Here is a 21,296-nt window from a genome sequence, read left to right as displayed (position 1 = left end):
ACATCCTTTCCCACTGTTCCCACTTCTTAAACCACTTCTTCTTTTTCATGAACCCCGAGGAATTATATTCTTTCCCCTGTCACCTTCTAAGGCCCACAAACCCGCCTCACCTCTTTGTTACTCTCCTCCCTGTCTAGTGCCCCATCCCAACAGTGATAGTCACCACCAACAGTACCTACTGATAGGCGGAAACACTCACATCCAAAGTATGAGACCAAGCCACATAAAGAGATATTAGGTCTGTGATGACACTGTGTTATTTTGATATATTTTATGTTTAAGGTGGGACAGCTTTAATAGGCAGTGTTTTGTTACAGGAGTCGATTTGTCCAAGGAAGCATGTCACAGGTGCTAAGACTACAGGATAACAACTGATTTTAGCAAGGGAGGTATTGCTTTTTGGAGTTAATAGACCTTTTGTTTACTTTGGTTCTCCTGGGATTTTAGTCAAGGTATATGGAGTCCTGTGAGTTTTTATTAGGTTGATTGATAGAGACAGAGTAATGTAGTTCATGGGAAGAGCTAAGCTTGCAGGAAAAAACAGTTTCATTTTCATTTTAAAACCAAGAGCCATTGCTACCTGAAGCTGTGGAAGAAAGAAGTGTCACTCTGTCTGTCTCCCCCAGAAGCTTTCTGAAAGCTCCGAGACTTAACCTAAGGCACAAACACTGTGCTTTGCTGACTAATTTTAAAGAGGGGTTTAAGTCAATAAGAGAAATATTGCTTGATTAGAACATTTTGTGATAGGTTAGCAGTTAGAAATTGTATATTATCATGTTTAAGTATTATTCAATTGTTAAAAGTTAAGTTAATCCATTTGTTATAGTTGTAAAATAAAGTTTGTTTTGATAAAAGCTCACTAGTTGGTCAGTAGAATTGCACCTGGAGTGAAACATCTTATCCTCACATTAATGCCGAAACAGAAAAGTGTTGGGGTCTGGTCTGGCTTCATAATATACCTTGAGGTTTCTGATTTGGTACTCTAAAAGGTTAGATGATCATAAGCGTGGTCAAAGAGGTAGGGTGTAAGGAATGATAAAAAACTTAGAAGCATTGTAAACTATATGGAGGATAGTGTCAGTGGTCATAAACAAGTTAGTGGAATAAATAGACAGTTGGCAAATGAAGTTCAATGCAGCGGTGTGTGGTGACTCATCTTAATAGAAAGAACAGGGCATAATGTAAATATAGACAACAAGTTTAATAAGTGTGCAGGAACAGAGGAACTTCTGTATGTGCATAAATCACTGAAGACATAGCAGGACTGTTTCAGAGAGCAGCTAATAAAGCATACTGTATGAGCTTTATTAATTTGGATAGAGCACAAGAGCAAGAAGGTTATGTTGAACTCATATAAGTCGCTAGTTCAGCTATTTAGAGTACTGGGTGCAGTTCTGGGGCGGCATCTTAGGAAAGATATGAAGGTTTTAGAGAATGTAGAGAAAATGGTTCCATAAGAACATAAGAAATAGGAGCAGGAGTAGGCCATCTAGCCCTTTGAGCCTGCCCCACCAATCAATAAGATCATGGCTGATCTGAAGTGGATCAGTTCCACTTTCCCGCTTTCTCCCCATAACCCTTAATTCCCTTGTCCATCAGAAATCTATCTACCCGTGACTTAAATATATTCAACGAGGTAGCCTCCACCACTTCAATAAGAACATAAGAAATAGGAGCAGGAGTAGGCCATCTAGTCCTTCGAGCCTGCCCCGCCATTCAATAAGATCATGGCTGATCTGAAGTGGATCAGTTCCACTTTCCCGCTTTCTCCCCATAACCCTTAATTCCCTTGTCTGTCAAAAACCTATCTAAATATATTTAGCGAGGTAGCCTCCACCACTTCAATGGGCAGAGAATTCCAGAGATTTACCACCCTTTGAGCGAAGAAGTTCTTCCTCAACTCTGATCTAAACTACCTCCCCCCCCCTTATCTTGAAGCTGTGCCCTGTAGTCCTGCTATCCTTTCTAAGCGGGAAGAATCTCTCTACCTCTACCCTATCCATCCCTTTCATTATCTTATATGTCTCTATAAGATCCCCCCTCATCCTTCTAAACTCCAACGAGTACAGACCCAGTCTGTTTAGTCTCTCTTCATAGTCCAACCCCCTCATCTCCGGTATCAGCCTAGTGAACCCCCTCTGCACTCCCTCCAAGGCCAAAATATCCTTGCGCAAGTGCGGCGACCAAAACTGCACACAGTACTCCAGCTGCGGCCTCACCAGTACCCTGTACAGTTGCAGCAAGACCTCCCTGCTTTTATATTCTATCCCCCTCGCTATAAAAGCCAACATTCCATTCGCCTTCTTGATCACCTGCTGCACCTGCAGACTGGGTTTTTGCGACTCATGCACAAGGACCCCCAGGTCCCTCTGCACCGTAGCATGCTGCAGCTTTTCGCCCTTTAAATAGTAATCCCTCCTACTATTATTTCTGCCAAAGTGGATAACCTCACACTTGCTAACATTATACTCCATCTGCCAGGTCCTCGCCCACTCGCGCAGCCTATCCAGATCTCTCTGCAGACTTTCCACGCCCTCCACGCAATTTGCTTTACCACTCATCTTCATGTCATCAGCAAATTTCGTCACCCTACACTCAGCTCCCTCCTCCAGATCATCTATGTAAATGGTAAACAGTTGAGCCCCCATCACCGATCCTTGCGGTACTCCACTAGTCACCAACCGCCAATCAGAATAGCACCCATTGATACCAACTGTCTGCTTCCTCTTAGGCAACCAATCCTCTATCCATGCTAATACCTTACCCCCAACTCCGTGCATCCTAACCTTCTGTAGCAACCTTTTATGAGGCACCTTATCAAATGCCTTTTGAAAATCTAGAAACACCACATCCACCGGTTCCCCTCTGTCTACCGCACTAGTCACATCCTCATAGAAATCCAAAAAATTTGTCAAACACGACTTCCCCTTAACGAATCCGTGCTGCATCTGCTCTATCAAACCATTCCTTTCTAGGTGCCTCGCTATTTCTTCTTTGATGACGGATTCAAGCATTTTTCCAACTACAGATGTTAAACTAACTGGCCTATAATTCCCTGCCTTTTGCCTGCTACCTTTTTTAAACAGCGGTGTAACATTAGCCGTTTTCCAATCTTCTGGCATTTCCCTGGAACCCAGTGAATTTTGATAAATAATCACTAAGGCATCCACTATCACCTCTGCCATTTCCTTCAGAACCCTGGGATGCATTCCATCCGGTCCTGGGGACTTGTCCACCTTCAGTCCCATTCGTCTATCAAGCGCTACCTCTCTGGTGACAGTAATCACATTGAAGCCCTCAACTCCTACCATCCTTCTATCTTTAATCTCCGGCAAACTATTCGTGTCCTCCTCCATGAAGACCGAGGAAAAAACTTATTTAAGGCCTCAGCCATTTCCTCATCTCCCACCACTAAATCTCCCCTCTCATCCTCTAAGGGTCCAACATTCACTCTAGCCAGCCTCCTCTTCTTTATATATTTGTAAAAACTCTTACTGTCCTTTCTTATATTTAGTGCTAGTTTAGCTTCATAGTCTATCCTTCCTTTCTTTATCAACTTCTTAGTCATTTTTTGTTGATTTTTAAACCTTTCCCAATCTTCTAATCGCCCACTACTTTTAGCCACTCTGAATGCATCAGCTTTTAATTTAATACCCCCCTTTATTTCCTTCGATAACCACGGCTGGTTATCCCTTCTCCCACATTCCTTCTTTACCATCGGAATATATTTCTGCTGAGCACCGAAAAAGATCTCCTTAAAAATCCTCCACTGTTCCTCAGCCGTCCTACCAACCAATCTGCGCCCCCAGTCTACATTTGCCAATTCCTCTCTCATCCTATCATACTCCCCTCTGTTCAAACAGAGGACACAGGTTCGGGACCCTACTTCCTCATCCTCCATCTGCATCAAAAACTCAACCATGGGCAGAGAATTCCAGAGATTCACCACCCTTTGAGTGAAGAAGTTCCTCCTCAACTCTGTTCTAAACTGCTCCCCCCCCTCCTTATTTTGAGGCTATGCCCTCTAGTTCTGTTTTCCTTTCTAAGCGGAAAGAATCTCTCTACCTCTACCCTATCTAGCCCCTTCATTATCTTGTAAGTCTCTATAAGATCCCCCCTCAGCCTTCTAAACTCTAACGAGTACAGGCCCAGTCTATTCAATCTCTCCTCATAAGCTAACGCCCTCATCTCCAGTATCAGCCTGGTGAGCCTTCTCTGTACTCCCTCCAAGGCCAATATATCCTTTCACAAATAAGGGGACCAAAACTGCACACAGTACTCCAGTTGCGGCATCACCAGTGCCTTCTACAGTTGCAGCAAGACCTCGCTGATTTTATATTCGCTATAAAGGCCAACATTCCATTTGCCTTCTTGATCACCTGCTGCACCTGCAGACTGGGTTTTTGCGATTTGTGCACAAGGACCCCCAGGTCCCTCTGCACAGCAGCATGCTGCAGCTTTTCACCCTTTAAATAATAATCCCTCCTACTATTATTTCTACCAAAGTGGATAACCTCACATTTGCTAACGTTATACTCCATCTGCCAGGTCCTTGCCCACTTACTCAGCCTATCCAGATCTCTCTGCAGACTTTCCACACCCTCCACGCAATTCGCTTTTCCACTCTTAAGAACATAAGAACATAAGAAATAGGAGCAGGAGTAGGCCATCCAGCCCTTCGAGCCTGCCCCGCCATTCAATAAGATCATGGCTGATCTGTCGCTGCTCAGTTCCACTTTCCCGCCCTCTCCCCATAACCCTTAATCCCCTCTCCTATCAAAAACCCATCAACCCGCGTCTTAAAAATATTTAGCGAGGCAGCCTCCACCACTTCAACGGGCAGAGAATTCCAGAGATTCACCACCCTTTGAGTGAAGAAGTTCCTCCTCAACTCCGTTCTAAACCGCCCCCCTTTTATCTTGAGGCTGTGCCCCCTAGTCCTATTGTCTTTTTTGAGCGGGAAGAGTCTTTCCACCTCTATCCTATCCATCCCATTCATCATCTTATACGTCTCAATGAGATCTCCTCTCATTCTTCTAAACTCTAACGAGTACAAGCCCAGTTTATTCAGCCTCTCCTCATAGCTCAACCCTTTCAACTCCGGTATCAGCCTAGTAAACCTCCTCTGCACTCCCTCCAAGGCCAAAATATCTTTGCGCAGGTGCGGCGCCCAAAAATGCACACAGTACTCCAGTTGCGGCCTCACCAATGCCCTATACAGCTGCAGCAAATTTTGTGTCATCAGCAAATTTTGTTACCCTACACTCAGCCCCCTCCTCCAGATCATCTATGTAAATGGTAAACAGTTGAGGTCCCAGCACCGATCCCTGCGGTACTCCACTAGTCACCAACTGCCAACCAGAAAAGCATCCATTGATTCCAACTCTCTGCTTCCTGTTAGATAACCAATCCTCAATCCACGCTAACACTTTACCTCCAACCCCGTGTACCCTAACCTTCTGCAGTAACTTTTTGTGAGGCACCTTATTAAATGCCTTCTGGAAATCTAAAAACACCACATCCACCAGTTCTCTTCTGTCTACTGCAGTGGTCACATCTTCATAGAAATCCAGTAAATTTGTTAAACATGACTTCACCTTCATGAATCCGTGCTGCGTCTGCTTGATCAAACTGTTCTTTTCTAGGTGTCCTGCTATTTCTTCTTTGATGATGGATTCTAGCATTTTTCCAACTATGGACGTTAAGCTAACCAGTCCTATAATTCCCTGCCTTTTGTCTGCTACCTTTTTTAAACAGTGGCGTAACATTAGCTGTTTTCCAATCCTCCGGCACTTCCCCAGAGACCAGCGAATTTTGATAAATAATTACTAAGGCATCTGCTATTTCTTCTGCCATTTCTTTCAGAATCGTGAGATGCATTCCATCCAGTCCCGGGGACTTGTCTACCTTCAGTCCCGTTAATCTACCAAGCACTACCTCTCTAGTAACAGTAATTGTATTAAGGACCTCATCTCCTACCACCCCTCTATCTTTAATATTCGGTAAGCTATTTGTGTCCTCCTCCGTGAAGACCGACACAAAAAATTATTTAAAGTCTCAGCCATTTCCTCATTACCCACCATTAAATCCCCCCTCTTGTCCTCCAAGGGTCCAACATTCATCTAGCCAGTCTCCTCTTTATATATTTGTAAAAACTTTTACTATCATTTTTTTAGAGCTAGTTTAGCTTCATACTCTATCTTTCCTTTCTTTGTCTCTTTCTTAGTCATTCTTGTGTTTTAAATCTTTCCCAATCTTCTAATTCCCCACTATTTTTAGCCACTCTGTATGCATCAGCTTTTAATTTAATACCCTCCTCTATTTCCTTCAATCGCCACGGCTGATAATCCTTTCTCTTACAGTCCTTCTTTACCATCGGAATATATTTCTGCTGAGTACCGAAAAAGATCTCCTTAAAAACCCTCCACTGTTCCTCAGCTATCCTACCAACCAATCTGCGCCCCCAATCTACATTAGCCAATTCCGCCCTCATCTTATCATACTCCCCTCTGTTCAAACACAGGACTCTGGTTTGGGACCCTACTTTCTCTGCATCAGACTTTTCGTCTGCATCAGAAATTCAACCATACTATGATCACTTGTCCCAAGAGGATCCCTCACAAGAAGATCCCTAATTCTACCTGCCTTGTTACACAGTACCAGATCTAAGATAACTCGCTCCCTCGTAGGTTCCATTACATATTGTTCAAGGAAACTATCCCAACAGCATTCCAAGAACTCTTCCTCAAGCTCACCGCGTCCGACTTGAGTCAACCAATCAATATGCAGATTAAAACCCCCCATAATTATCGTCGTTCCGTTTTTGCACACATCAATTATTTGCTTGTTTATAGCCCGCCCCACCTCAAAATTATTATCTGGGGGCCAATGGACCACACCCACCAGCGACTTTCTCCCCTTACTATTTATTATCTCCACCCACAACGATTCCACGTTTTGCTCTTTGGACCCTATATCTTCTCTTACTACTGCCCTGATATTATCCTTTATTAACAGAGCTACCCCACCTCCTTTTTCCTCCTATCTATCCTTCCTGTCTGTCTGATACCCATGGATATTCAGTTCCCAGTCCCGGTCACTCTACAACCACGTTTCCGTAATGGCCAGGGATGAAAAGCTTCAGTTATGGAGATTGATTTTAAAAGTTTGGAGAAAATAAGGTGAAGAGGGGATTTGATAGCGGTATTCAAAATCATGAAGGGTTTGGACAGAGTAGATAGAAAGAAACTGTTCCCTCTGATGAAAGGATTGATAATGAGAGGGCACAGGTTTAAAGTAATCAGCTAAAGAAACAAAAGTGATACAAATAGAAACTTTTTTTTACAAAATAAGTGGTTGTAAGCTGGAATGGTCTGCCTGAGTGTGATGGAGGCAGGTTCAATTGAAGCATTCAGAAGAGAATTAGATGTCTGAAAAAGAAGAATGTGCAGGGTTATAAGGAGGTTGTAGTGAAGTGGTGCTAAGTGAGTTGCTTATTCAGAGATTTGATACATACATGATGAGCCAAATAGCTCCTTCTGCACCTTAACAATTCTATGATTCTGAGTGTCTTAATGGAGCGAAGTGAGGTAGAGGCAGTGAAGCATAGAGAGAGAATTTCAGTGGCATGGACCGAGGCATCAGAAGACATGGTCAACAATGGTGAAGCAATTAAAATTGGGGATGCACAAGAGGATGGAATTAGAGGAGCACAGATATTTCAGAGGATTGTGGTGTGGGAAGGCATTACTGAGACAGAGAGAGAAATGCAGCCATGGCAGAATTTGAAAGCAGGGACAAAAATTTTTAAATCAAGATGTTGCTTGACCGGGAACCAGCGTAGATCAGCGAGCACAGGGTGATATTGGAACAGGACTTAGCGGTGATTAAAAATGTGGGCAACAGAGTTTACAATAGGCAGAGTATGAGAGATCAGGGAGGAATTTGTTGGAATAGTTGAGTCGTAACAAGGCATGAATGTAAGTTTCAGCAACAAATAACCTGAGACAGGTACAAGGTTCAATGATGTTACAAAGGTGGAAATAGACAATCTGAGTAATAACATGGATGTGAGGTTAGAAGTTCATCTCAAGATCAAATGAGACACAAAGGTTAAGAACAATCTTGCTAAATTTCAGATTGTTGTCAGACAAAGGGATGAAATCAGTAGCAAGGAAACAGAGTTTGAAATGGGGATTTAAAACAATATCTTCAGTCTTTCAAATATTTAATTGGAAGACAGTTCTTTTCATTAGTACTAGATGTTGAGTTAGCAATCTGATACTATAGCAGCGATGGAGGAGCTGAAAGAGATGGTGATGAAGTAGATCCTCGCATAGGCACACAGATGTGAATACTAATGCTGTACTTTCAGTGATGTTGCAAGGAACAGCATGTAGATGGGAAATAGAGGGGGTCAAGGTTAGATCCTTGGGGAACACAAGTGGCAACGGTATGGGTGCAGGAAGAGAATCTATTGCAAGTGAGTTTCTAACTACAATTAGATAGATGAAAATGCACCCTGCAGTGGATGCCAAGCATTGAAACCACAAAAGAGAAAAGGAAGACATTACAAAAACAAACTGAAAAAGAAACCCAATCATTTGATCAAAATTGCAATTGGTTCTGCATCGTATTCTCATAACAGTGCAGCACTATAATTTATCGTTCAGTCAACAAGGCCTTCCTATATAACACTCATTTCAGTTTTATAGTTCCCTTGAGTAAGGAAATATCTAGTGTTCATTAGTTTACAACTAGTACTCCTATTCACATCTGAAAGTACTTTTGTGAAATAAAGAAAGGATACTTGAAAGTGAATCTAAGAAAATAATGATTGGTTTTTAAGCAGTTCAAATATGGATGACTGGAACATTATTTAAGTTTTAAAGACCTCTATATTTTCTCTGCTTTTTCAGTAATGAAGTTGTTTTCCTCACATGAACAAATGAAGATCTAAATTTAGCAGCAATTCTTGCATTTTACCTTTCTAATGTCGTAATGAAAGTCAAAATCTGGAAGCTATTTAAGTAATGAAGTTATTATCAATAATGAACAATAATTGTTCAATAATTGGGAGTATAAAAGACAATCATCAGTTTGGTAATAAGACAAACTTGTGACTAGCACAGATGAAAGTGAAAAGTGTTACCTTTAGCAAACGAAGTTAAAAAGTATTCTGAAAACAAACCTCTTTCATTTTGTATAGGCAACATTTATAAATGAGAGTGTGCTTTTTACAGCTTTGTTTAATTTTCTTTCGTTGTGCAACACAAGTATTTCGAAAGGTTGCCAGCTGATATCTGATCTTAGTTTGGATTAGGAGATGTAATTAGTTTCTAATGGCAGTGTAATATCTAAATTTATTTTGATGATTTTATTTATAAGTGCTGAAACTTTATCTTAAATCCTTTGCCAAAATTTCCTTGCCATTATTAGCAATAAAATTACTTGTAAAGATTCGGCAACTAACAAATTGCAGGCATAAACTTTACAGAGTGTTGAAAATGTTTTCTTTAAAACATGGCGAACAGAGTCCTACTTGTCCCTACTTTAAGTTTGCCACCATGGAGTTAATACAGCTAAATGAGCTGACCCTATAGCCTGACCCTATTTTACTGGCAACATTTTGTTTAGAAACAAGATGTGTTGAGCTTTCTGCTGAATGTGTCCTTATACTTGATCCTAAATTAGCACAGAAGCCAGTGTGATTTGTAATTCGGGATTTTATAACTTTCTTGTTGTGATGAAGATCTGTTCTTATCCAGATCAGTCAGTGCAAGGAAATTGAATCATTTTCCACTTTTGGCATTCAGTGTGAGCAGCAAATATTTTCAGGTGAACTATGCCACGGATTAAAGTCAGTAAATCTCCCACTCCTGTGGCCTAACCATGCATTGTTTCCAGTAATGCAAAAGACCATGAACCACTGCAGCAATGTGACACTTCTGTTTCCTGCATCAACCACCATTATTGTGCCTCTGATAATTTTTGTGCTAAAATCACAGTAATTTTTGTTGCTTAAGATTGTTCATCTTCAGCTTAGATTCTAACAGTCAGCAACAAATCTTCAACCCAGCAATCTGGGCTATGTTCAAACATGTCATTATGGTTTTGATTAAAATTTTCAAGTTTTATTGTGTTTTGTGGATGTGAATTAACAGATTCTTTAATTTAAACTAGGATATCTTTAAAAAAAACACAGCTTTACTGTAGTTTTTCAGTAAACATTGTAAACATACATCCTCCAGTGAAATAACACTGTATTCAGTAGGATCCAGACTGATCAAATGGATAGACCAAGAATTAGAAAACAGAAATAATGGACGTGAAAAGAAGGTTATATATATTGGGACAAGAAGTATGAAAAGTGTGTCAAATAAAGTAAGGTCTTTTGGCTGAAAAATCTTGATTAGTGGCTATCTTTAACATATCCACTAAATTCAAATACAAGAAGTCAAATTATGTACAATCTACATATTTTTTAATTCTAAATGGACCATTGCCTGGGCACTTTTGAAATATTAAATAACAAGGATGATTCTGGAGCAAGGAACTTTCAATTATAAAGGAAAACTTAGAGGTTGTATTTGTCTGTTTAGAAGAAAAACACTGAAAAGAAGCATAATCTAGAAGAAGAAGACAAAATAAAGATGCGCCCTAATATTTACATGGGCGGATGGCATAGGTGGCAGAAGGGAACCCCGGAAGAGCAGATTTCCCAACGTGTGGTGGAGTTTTAACTCAACAGCATGCAACTTTACTCTTTGACAGAATCCTCACCTGGATCTCAGCTTGTTTGACAGCCTTGGCTTTCAGTTGGGCTGAGAATGTTATAGTTCATGAATGCAACCATAGGTAGGAGACCTACAGGAGCTACTGGGAGTTTGGGAGTAAGCCAAAAAGGAGTGATGTGATACCAGTGTACAGGATTCTGATTTCTGATGTTGGGGGGTGGGAGGTGGTGGGGTCTGTGTATGTTTAGTAGGTATCGGCTGCTTTAAATAAAATCCCAAGTATAGTGTGCAACAAATATTATATAGCCACAAAGAGATCAAGAATTTATGATCATGAATACATGATTTGGAGTATTTATTGAAAATACATAGTACTAACAGCTTTAATCTACTTCAAAAAGACAAAATAGTCTTCTGAAATGAAAAAGGTTGTGTCTGATCCAAAAGAAGGAGTAAGTTTTGGGTGGGTTGGCAAACACTTCCTTCTCCTCCTGGCTCACAAGCAGTGCATGAAAGGTGCATACATTTTCTGTAAAGCTGTCCCTGCCTTCTTGAGCTGGTCAAAAGGTTGGTTCATTGAATATGAACTTCACTCAAAGGGTGGTGAATCTCTGGAATTCTCTGCCCGTTGAAGTGGTGGAGGCTGCCTCGCTAAATATATTTTAAGACGCGGGTTGATAGGTTTTTGATAGGCAAGGGGATTAAGGGTTATGGGGAGAGGGCGGGAAAGTGGAACTGAGCCACGACAGATCAGCCATGATCTTATTGAATGGCGGGGCAGGCTCGAAGGGCTAGATGGCCTACTCCTGCTCCTATTTCTTATGTTCTTATGTTCAAGGCTGAGTTAGATAGATTTTTGATGAACAAGGGAATCAACGGTTATGGGATTGGAGAGGAGCCACAATCAGATCAGCAATGATCTTATAGAATGATAGAGCAGGTTTGAGGTGCTGAATGGCCTATTTCTGCTCCTACTTCTTGTATTCCTGTATTGAGCAGTCAGATTTCCTGAGGCCTGAGAGACTCAGCTGGCTAGGAGCAGGTTAAATCCGAGGCTGCCAGCCTCATTAAAATATTGAACTTGCCTTGCTATTTCCAGGAAGTAAAAGCACTGGAAATCTGAAATTATATCAGAAAATGCTGGATAAACTCAGCAGATCTGGTAGCATCTGTGGAAAGAGAAACAGAGTAAACATTTTGAGTCTATATGACTTCTTTAGAACTGAAGAGGACTAGAATTCTAATGGATTATATAGCTGGAGAGGGGGACGGAGATGGTGGGGCAGAATTGAAGGTCAAGGATAGGTCAGGATTAAGGAGAGATTTTCAAAAATATCATGACACAAGGCAAAGGGAGTGTTAGTGATAGCAGTAAGGACTAAAAGAGGTGCTGATGGTGGCATAAAAGTAAAATAGCAGAATATGTTAAAAGGAGAAAAAGGATCAGCGCTCAGTGGAAGCAAAACTCCTGGATGTGAGTTGATTGCCTACCTCCTATCCGTCCCTCATTAAACCTGCGAGTGGGAGGGTTAGTGTTGAGATTTTTAAAAATTTTAGTATCTCACCAGACCAAACCCATTCCTTTGGTGAGTTAGAAATCATCCTATGAATTATAAGCACAAAACAAAATAATATGGATTCAATATTTAAGAGCCTGAAAGAAGACTTAATAAAAGATTTTTGCTCCCAGAGTAGTGGATATGTGGGGCTGAGTTTTCATCTCCTGAAAACATGGAAATGGAATCAGTAAAGCTGAAACAGTTTCTCACTGCAAAAATTGATCTTCTCTTCCTTCCCAATCTAGTGCTTGTTTTATGTGGCCTTTTCATGGATTGTAAATCTCGTATAATGAGTTAATAGTTACACTAATGTAATAATGGCATCAACAACCATGCTACAGACTCTGTAGAGCAAATGGAATAGTCTGAAGTCAAGCGAGATATGTTTATCTTGACTTGAAGATTTCTGAGGTATAAACTGCCTCTCAGACTCTGAGATGTTAAACTGGCCTCTTAGCTCTTAGATGTTACAATGCCTCTTGGTTGTGATATGTAAAATAACTCCCTCCTTCTACTCTGGTTCATGTTGGATTTTCTCCTCAATGTACTTTGGCTGCATTTCTCACATTCTGTGATTCAAAATTAGCACCAGTATATCTCTTCTGATCTCTCAGTCATCTAGGTAAGCTGTTTCCTGATGATAGGGTTATTTACACCTGATAGTGTCTGGGTGCTTTCTAATCTTGTTGTTGGGAAAGGTTGCATCTCATCATCCCCTTTGAATGCTAGACACTGTTGTCATTAAGCAGGTTTTCACCTGTTGCTGGGCAATCATCCTATCACTCCTTGCTAAATTGTTGTTCCTGCTATTACTATACAGATTCGTAACAGTGATAATGTTCTAGATTTACGTTTTCTATGATGCTCCCATCTTCAGTTATTTTCAATGTTATCCTAAGGATCAGTGCATGACAGTGTTGCATTGCTATTTTTCAGAAGCAACAACCGCACAAAATATTAAGACAGCTATAATTTATGAGCTTCGTTATTTCTTAGTCCTTCAATTATAAATGTAATTTTGTTTGTTTATTCTGTATAACCACAATAATTATTAAGAACATATTTTTAATTGCAGAAGTGTTAATTTCATATACAAACCTTAAGGAGACAACCTCTGAAGCAGCACTAAGAGACTTTTTAACAGCTTTTAAAAACAATGCTGAACAAATGCAAGATGCAGTGAATTCTCTGATGCCATTGCAAAATCAACATAGTGCTGGTAAGAAATGACACTTGAGCAGCATATGTATTGTGTCCTAAGTTATTCTGCAACACAGGGCAAATGCCAGGATACCAGAAAATGAATTGAAAGTGTATATCAGGCATTTCTAGACCAATCTCAGACCAATTGATATGTAAAGGAGCAACCAGAACATTACAGACAGGGTGGAGGGAGCTTTCCTGTCCTGCCCGCCAAGGGAATCATAACAGACAGGGGCAGACCATGCAAAGATCCATTGACCTCAGGAGGGATATTTTGGTTTTGGGGCAAGCGCGGCCGGAAAGTCCCGTCCAGAATGGTTTAATGTTACAGAACTATATTGTGTGGCATTGATAGTTTGAATGGGTGCAACATTTTACTTCCATGTTGTTTTGTGTTGAAAGACTGCAGAGATTCTCAGTGCCTTCAAATATGAGTCCTTATTGAACAGATTTAAAATGGCAGCTCACAGAAGATTGCTTCATGGCAGAGGTCACATGACAACAGCAAGCCAACTAGGGTGTATAACACTGTTGTATTTCAAAACTCAAACATTCCTCTTTTCATGTTGAATTAAAGACACAAACCTCTCTATTTTCCCTAATGAACAAAAGACAAGTGTGTGCACGATCATGTGTAACTATGAGTTATCCTGTTATCCACTATACACCCACTGTTCTCATACATTAACAACTGTTTGTTCGACAGCTTTGACAAAGGCCCATCTGGACTTGAAACATCAGCTTTTTTCTCTCCTTCTCACCAGATGCTGCCAGATCTGCTGAGATTTTCCAGCATTTTCTCTTGGTTTCAAATTCCAGCATCCGCAGTAATTCACTTTTATTATGTTTGTTTGACTAGTTTTTTTTTTAATCGTTCTTGGGACATGGGCATTACTGGCTGTCCAATATTTTTTGCTCATCCGTACTTTCTCTTGGAGGGCAGTTGAGAGTCAACCACATTACTGCGGCTCTGGAGTCACATATAGGTCAGACCAGGTAAGAGACCAGTTTTCCTTCTCTAAACGACCTCAGTGAACCAGATGGGTTTTTACAATTGACAATGGTTTCATGGTCACCGTTAGACTTTTAAGGGTCGATTCTCCCAAAAGTGCTGAATTGGTGAGAAAACTGTTCTAGTTCACGACTGTTTCTTCACACTCGAATCTCCCCACTCTGTGCATGGCAGAGGTCACAATCAGGAATCTTATTAAAAAGTCGGGGTGGGGGGCGCTATTCGCACCGGCAGCTGACAGCTCAGGAAGTCTGCCAGCTAATCTGTATAAGCTCAGTTGCTGGCCAGTCTGGAACCACTGCAATGCTGCCCCTACAGCCCAAACACGGCCCCCACAACAATTCCCGGCCAGCCATGACCCACCCTGGAGCGCCCCATTGTCCAGCCCATCCCCGCAGCAGTGGCGATCCCCCCCACCCCCCTCCACCTAGTAGGCTCCCCATCCCCCTCTGGCAGACCACCCCCTCCCCGCCCCCTGGCAGACCACCCCCATCCCCCCCAGCCTGCCCTGATTGCTGGCCTCCCTCCAGCCCAGACAATCCCAATGCAGAGAGGCAACGGGACCATCCCAGCCCCACCAGTAGCAGTAGGCCCCACTCACTAAAGGTCTCATCCCCTTGGCACTGCCCGGTGCCTGCTGGCGGTGCCAGTGTGCCTCTTGGGCAGTGCCAGGGGCACAGGTTGACACTGCCAGGGTGCCTATGCCGAGGGAGCATCACCCTCTGCCACCTTACCCCTGGAGGGCTCCAGTTGCCTCCCCTTCATTCCAGCGGGGTCTTCCGCTGGCTCCCCGAATGTGGGGAGCTACTCTAAATCCCACCGAAATGAAGTACTCCTGGCAGGGTGGGAGCTGCAATTGAGCCCGGCAAGTTCTGAGCTGGGCTCGATAATGACATGCAAAATATATTTAAGATACATTTAAAAAGGATCCAAATAACTTACCTCTCTTCCTGCCGGTTTCCATTGTGGTCTCGACTGTGACTGTTCTCTGACTCTGGGAGATGCGCACGCACAAATCCAGAAAAAGGATGACACCCGTTTCTCCCGATCGGGTCCGCCAGAAAAGTTGTGGGTTGCGATGGGAGAATCGGGCCCTTAATTTCAGATTTTTATTGAACCCAAATTTCACCATCTGCTGTGGTAATTCGAACCTGAGACCCCAGGGCATTACCCTGGGTCTCTAGATTACTAGTCCAGTAACAATATCACTACGCTACCACCTTCCCTATCTTATTGCCAATCTTAAGCCTCACCAACAATTAAGTAAACTCTTGGATATTCACCGGCAGTGTCTATCCTGGGCCACCACACGTAACTACTTATGAGCATCTTCATCTTTGCCATCCCAGGATGTGCACACTATATCTCTTATACCAACTTCTGGCAGGAGTGGTAATAACCACCCTTGCTCCCCATAATAATACACCATCCTCACAACATAATTCATCTTTTCTTATTTGAGATTTGCCTACAGGAGCAAGGAAAGTGAAACCTGAGTAAAGAGAAAGGATAAGAGTGTTTGAAGTAAAAAGAAAAGTCAGCTAAAAGAAAAGTCAGAGTCATAGAGATTTACAGCATGGGAACAGGCCCTTTAGCCCAACTTGTCCTTGTTGTTCCTTTTTTAACCGTTAAGCTAGTCCCAAGTGCCTGTGTTTGGCCCATATCCCTCTATACCCATCTTACCTATGTAACTGTCTAAACGCTTTTTAAAATTGTACCCGCCTCTACTACTACCTCTGGCAGCTTGTTCCAGACACTGACTACCCTCTGTGTGGAAAAAAATTGCCCCTCTGGACCCTTTTGTATCTCTCCCCTCACACCTTAAACCTATGTCTTCTAGTTTTAGATTCCCCTACCTTTGGGAAAAGATATTGACTGTCTAGCAGATGAGTGCCCCTCATTATTTTCTAGACCTCTGTAAGATCATCCCATTTATCATCTTGTTGTCCATTCACATAACCTATCTATATGAACCTTAAGGAGATGACCTCTGAAGCAGCACGAAGAGACTTTTTAACAGCTTTTAAAAACAATGCTGAACAAATGCAAGATGCAATGAATTCTCTGACGCCATTGCAAAATCAACATAAGAAATGACACGTGAGCAGCATATGTATTGTGTCCTAAGTTATTCTGCAACACAGGGCAAATGCCAGGATATCAGAAAATTAATTGAAAGTGCAGGACCCTCATTCGGTTGTGTGCCATCGATCTCACTGTCATCACATGAACAGACCTAATCTTCTGTGACCCATGCCACCACCAGCCTGCGACCTCTCCCATCTATTGTGGGTGAGCTTGTCTTCCATAAAGACAGTTGGAGAGAATACAAGGGCACATGGCAAGACAGAGGATAAGAAAGTTTGCATTGTACAGATTTTGAGTGGAGCAGTCTATAGATGAGGTTACAAGCTACACATGATATAAACCCAGATGGACGTAAAGGTGAAGGTGTGTGTGAGAGAGTGATTGGTGATGTTCCTTGAGCTGATAGTGTGTGAGATTCCTGTGGAGTCCAATGGGCTGGTGAGCGTGGGAGCTGAGAGTGATGAGCTGGTGACATGCTCACTGCCATGGCCACTGCCTCCTAAGTTGCAGTTGAGAGGTTTGTGGGACTCCACCAGCCATTACAGGGGTAGAGCACCTCCGTGTAGACCTCCATGGCATCCAGAAAGAGGCTCAGCAAGGCATCACTGATTTTGAGGGCAGAATGCTTCTTTCTTTGGGGCCATCTCAATCCTGAGATGCAGAAATTGAGAAAGCTGTTCATAGTTTAAACATGGGGCCAGACGCACTAATCCACTGAAGTTAAGGAACGAATCAGAGGCCACCTACCCATGATCCAACAGGTTTCAGGTGGATGGATATCTAATGAGCAGGAAATTGAACAATAAGGTACCAAATCCCACCATTGCAACCGGTAAGAAAAGCACCACTTTTCCCATCTGCCAACGCACTTAGTGAATGGAGGGAAAAACCCAGCCCATGATAACCACATTACGCGAAATTCCCTGGCAAATTTCCCTCTTTCTTGCAGAAGAAAGCAGGACTTAAAAGAAAGAGAAAAGTCATACTACATATTGTACAGGACACAAGTGAGATCACATTTAGAGAACCATGTATTGTATTAGTCACCTTATTTAAGGAAGAATGTAAATGCATTGAAGCAGTTCAGAGAAGATTTACCAGACTAATAGCTGAAATGGGTGAGTTGTCTGATGAGGAAAGGTTAGACAACACTGGAATTTAGAAGAGTAAGACACAAATTAATTGAAACATAGAAGATCCTGGGGGGTTTAAACAGGGTGGTGTGGAGAGTATGTTTCTTCTTGTGGGAGAATCTAGAATGAGGGAGCATCCATTTAAAATGGAGATGTGGTCATTTGTTTCATAAGAACATAAGAAACATAAGAAATAGGAGCAGGAGTAGGCCATCTAGCCCTTCGAGCCTGCCCCGCCATTCAATAAGATCATGGCTGATCTGTCGTGGCTCAGTTCCACTTTCCCGCCCTCTTCCCATGACCCTTAATCCCCTCTCTTATCAAGAACCCATCAACCCGCTTCTTAAAAATATTTAGCGAGGCAGCCTCCACCACTTCAACGGGCAGAGAATTCCAGAGATTCACCACCCTTTGTGTGAAGAAGTTCCTCCTCAACTCCGTTCTAAACCACCTCCCCTTTATCTTGAGGCTGTGCCCCCTAGTCCTACTGTCTTTTTTGAGCAGGAAGAGTCTCTCCACCTCTATCCTATCCATCCCATTCATCATCTTATACGTCTCAATGAGATCTCCCCTCATTCTTCTAAACTCTAACTGTAAGTCTTTAGCACTCTCTTTGTGAAAAAATGGTGGAGGTAGAGTCTTTAAACATTTTTAAGGCAGAAGTGAATTGATTCTTGGTAAACAAGATGTTGATAAGTTATCTAGGGTAGGCAGGATTTAAATTTGAGGTTACTTTCAAATCAGCCATTATCTTATTAAATGGTGGAAAAGGTTTGTGTGTTTGAATGGCCTATTCTTGTTTATTGTTCATATGCATATTCATCAAAGAAGAATTTCTCTTTCCATAGTCTTCTTTACAATTTTTTCTATTTCCTATTTATCACTGAGGAAAATCCAGCATTCTACACGCTATTAGTTCTTCAAATGCTGTTGTTAATGCGGTGCTACCGAACAACGATCATTTCATAGGTCCTGCTTGTGTAGATTTTAATAATGCATTCTACCATACATATTTGTGGAATATTGCCATCAAGCTATTTAATTTAATTGATTCCTATAATTTAATCAACAATGTAAAAGGAAAGATGTGCAGTTATGCCACTTGTTTCTGACCAACAGGTGTCTCAAAAATTCCTTGTGTTCAGTTAAGTACTTTTGTAGTGGCATCATTGTTGTAGTGGCAGAAATGCAGCAGCTGATTTGCATACAACAAATTTCCACACAGCGATGTGATAATGACTAGATAATCTGTTTTTGTTGAGTAAATATTGGCCCGGACACAGGATGAGGCTCCTACTCTTTTTTTGGAAAGTGCTGTGGGACATTTTATGTCTTACCTGAGAAGACAGAAGGAGTTTCAGTTTAACATTTCATCAAAAAGAAGACACCTGTGACAATGCAGCACTCCCTCAGTACTGCACTGGAGTGCCAGCTTTGATTTTTGTCCTCAAGTCATGGAGTGGCTGTTTGAGCCACAGTTAACACTGTAGGATTTAAAATTTTTGTAATTTGATTCCCAATTTTGTTCTGTACCAGTGTCTATAAAAGTTAATTGAAAGCAGAAATTTAAAAACATTGAACAACATACCTACTCCTGTCAAAATTACAGTTGATTTATGTTTTTCTTAGAATGCTTTCTTGTTCCTCCTGGAATAGAATGTCTGCTCTAATCTGAACACAGGTATTGTTTTTTCTCTTTTTAAAGGTGATGAGGCCCTGTCCAAGTTTGGGAAAGATTTCTTCCTTTCCTTGGAATGCTGTGTCAAAGATTGTGCAAAACAACAAGACTCATTGACCAGTGAACTTGAAACTTTGAAGGAAGAGTTCAGTCATGCCCTAGAAACGCTTCAAAATCTGCGAAAAGAGAGGATGGGAAAACAAACTGATGGTGGACATGCATCACAATCTGCCTCAAAGCCAGACAAACCAGATGGAAAAATAAAAGTAGATAAGGTATCTAACACACCACAAGATGAGGCAACAGGAGAAGAGCTTAACAGTTTAACAGCTGAAGGCTCCACTGTTACAACAGCTTCTTCTCTAAAACATCAATCTGGGGCGCTGATGATGTCTAATTCCACCACCAAAAACATAAATACTACTTTAAAATCACAAGATTTTGAGCAGGGCAACTCTGAGAAATATGTCAGTCAACGAACATCAAAACCAGTCCAGAAAAACAAGACTAAAGTGATACAGCAAAGACCACCTTGGCAGAACTAAGCAATAGATTTCCTGTGACTTAATACACTGGTATTTTGAAATAGGTACCGGTTCATGAATAGTTAATGGCTTACTTAAATATCTCCCTGGGCAGCAACTGTAACTCAGACTTCCTCAGCAAATAGAAAGTACTTAAAAACTTATTTTTTTGTGTCACTCAGAGTTCATATCTATTTTTGTTATTCTAGTATTTTCATCATTTGTATACTACTCTTTATGCTACAATGACCACAAATGTGAACAAGAGTTTTTTTATCTTTATAGATAAAGGCTGGAATTTTCTGGCCGTTCACGCATGCGGGATATTCTGTCCTGCTGACAGTGCACGTCTGACAGTGAGTTTCCTGGTAGATCGGGTGAAGCCAATAGGAAATCCTATTGACAGTAACGGGAACAGAAGATCCTGCCACCAGCCAATGGCATGTCACCTCCTGACATGAGAAAAGCACTGTGGGAGGCCAGAGAATCCTGCCCAAAATATTTATATCTTGTGTTCAACATGCCATCCACAAATAAGTATACACGTTATAAGGTACTTCAAACTGACATTAATACTTGGATTCTGACTGACTGCAAATGTTAGGGTTTTTTTTGATTATTTTGTGATTACATTTTTGCATAAAATGAGGGTTTATTCTGTGTTTTTAATTTTCTACATAACAGTATTCCAAAATCCACTTGAAAAGTAATTAGAAAATAGAACTGCAGGTGATGTTTAAAAAATTATAGCGTGTGTATTAATGGATGGTGATTTTGATATGAAATTTCTAGAATATGAAATATTACTTCAAAATGTGAAACTATTATAATGCTACTAAATATTTGAGAAATTAACATAAATAAAGATGAATGAATAAGAAGTTGTTTTGTAAGTTGACAGCTAATTATAACAAATGTAAAAGATACAGTACTATCACCATTTCCCATCAAACATTTTTATTCTACTATCAGTGTGCCAAATTCAAATATACATCATAGTCACTGTGAAACTTAGGGTGAAATTTGGAATTTTGGATTGGGAAACTGACATTGATTTCAAATGGGTCTCCCAACTTTGCACTGCATGGGGAACTGTCACATGGCAATGGTGTTTTCTGAATTGGCCAATTAGTGGCCAAATGGCACATAAGCCTTTCCATTAAGGATAATGTGTGGGGGGATATTGAAGGCAGAGAGCCAATAGGAGGTTCTTCAGTGCAGACAATGCCTTTGCAGGTAAGGAAGAGAGAAGGTGCCTCAATCTTGAAGCAGCCTTGGCAACTTTAAGGAACTTGAGCTAAAAATGGCTCTGGCTGCCAGGCCACCATAGTGGAGAGGTAGCCCCGCCACAGGGTAGCCTGTA

The 21,296-nt window shown here is 41.4% G+C and overlaps 1 protein-coding gene across 1 annotated transcript in view; it reads left to right on the top strand.

The window, feature by feature from the left end:
- LOC145343138 (uncharacterized) overlaps positions 1-20,793 on the top strand; it is a 193,809-nt gene extending 173,016 nt beyond the window's left edge. Inside the window, exons 11-12 of the mRNA XM_080189082.1 lie at positions 13,371-13,514; positions 19,437-20,793. Of these exons, the coding sequence (XP_080045208.1) occupies positions 13,371-13,514; positions 19,437-19,954 (662 nt within the window). The 3' untranslated portion in view covers positions 19,955-20,793. The remainder of the gene's footprint in view (positions 1-13,370; positions 13,515-19,436) is intronic.
- Positions 20,794-21,296: the final 503 nt, after the last annotated feature.

The sequence above is a fragment of the Carcharhinus amblyrhynchos genome, chromosome 5 (genome assembly GCF_965287045.1).
Source record: "Carcharhinus amblyrhynchos chromosome 5, sCarAmb.v2.hapA, whole genome shotgun sequence".
Lineage (NCBI taxonomy): Eukaryota > Metazoa > Chordata > Chondrichthyes > Carcharhiniformes > Carcharhinidae > Carcharhinus > Carcharhinus amblyrhynchos.
The sequence above is the reverse complement of the archived record's forward strand: the minus strand, read 5'-3'. Positions and strand labels throughout refer to the sequence as shown.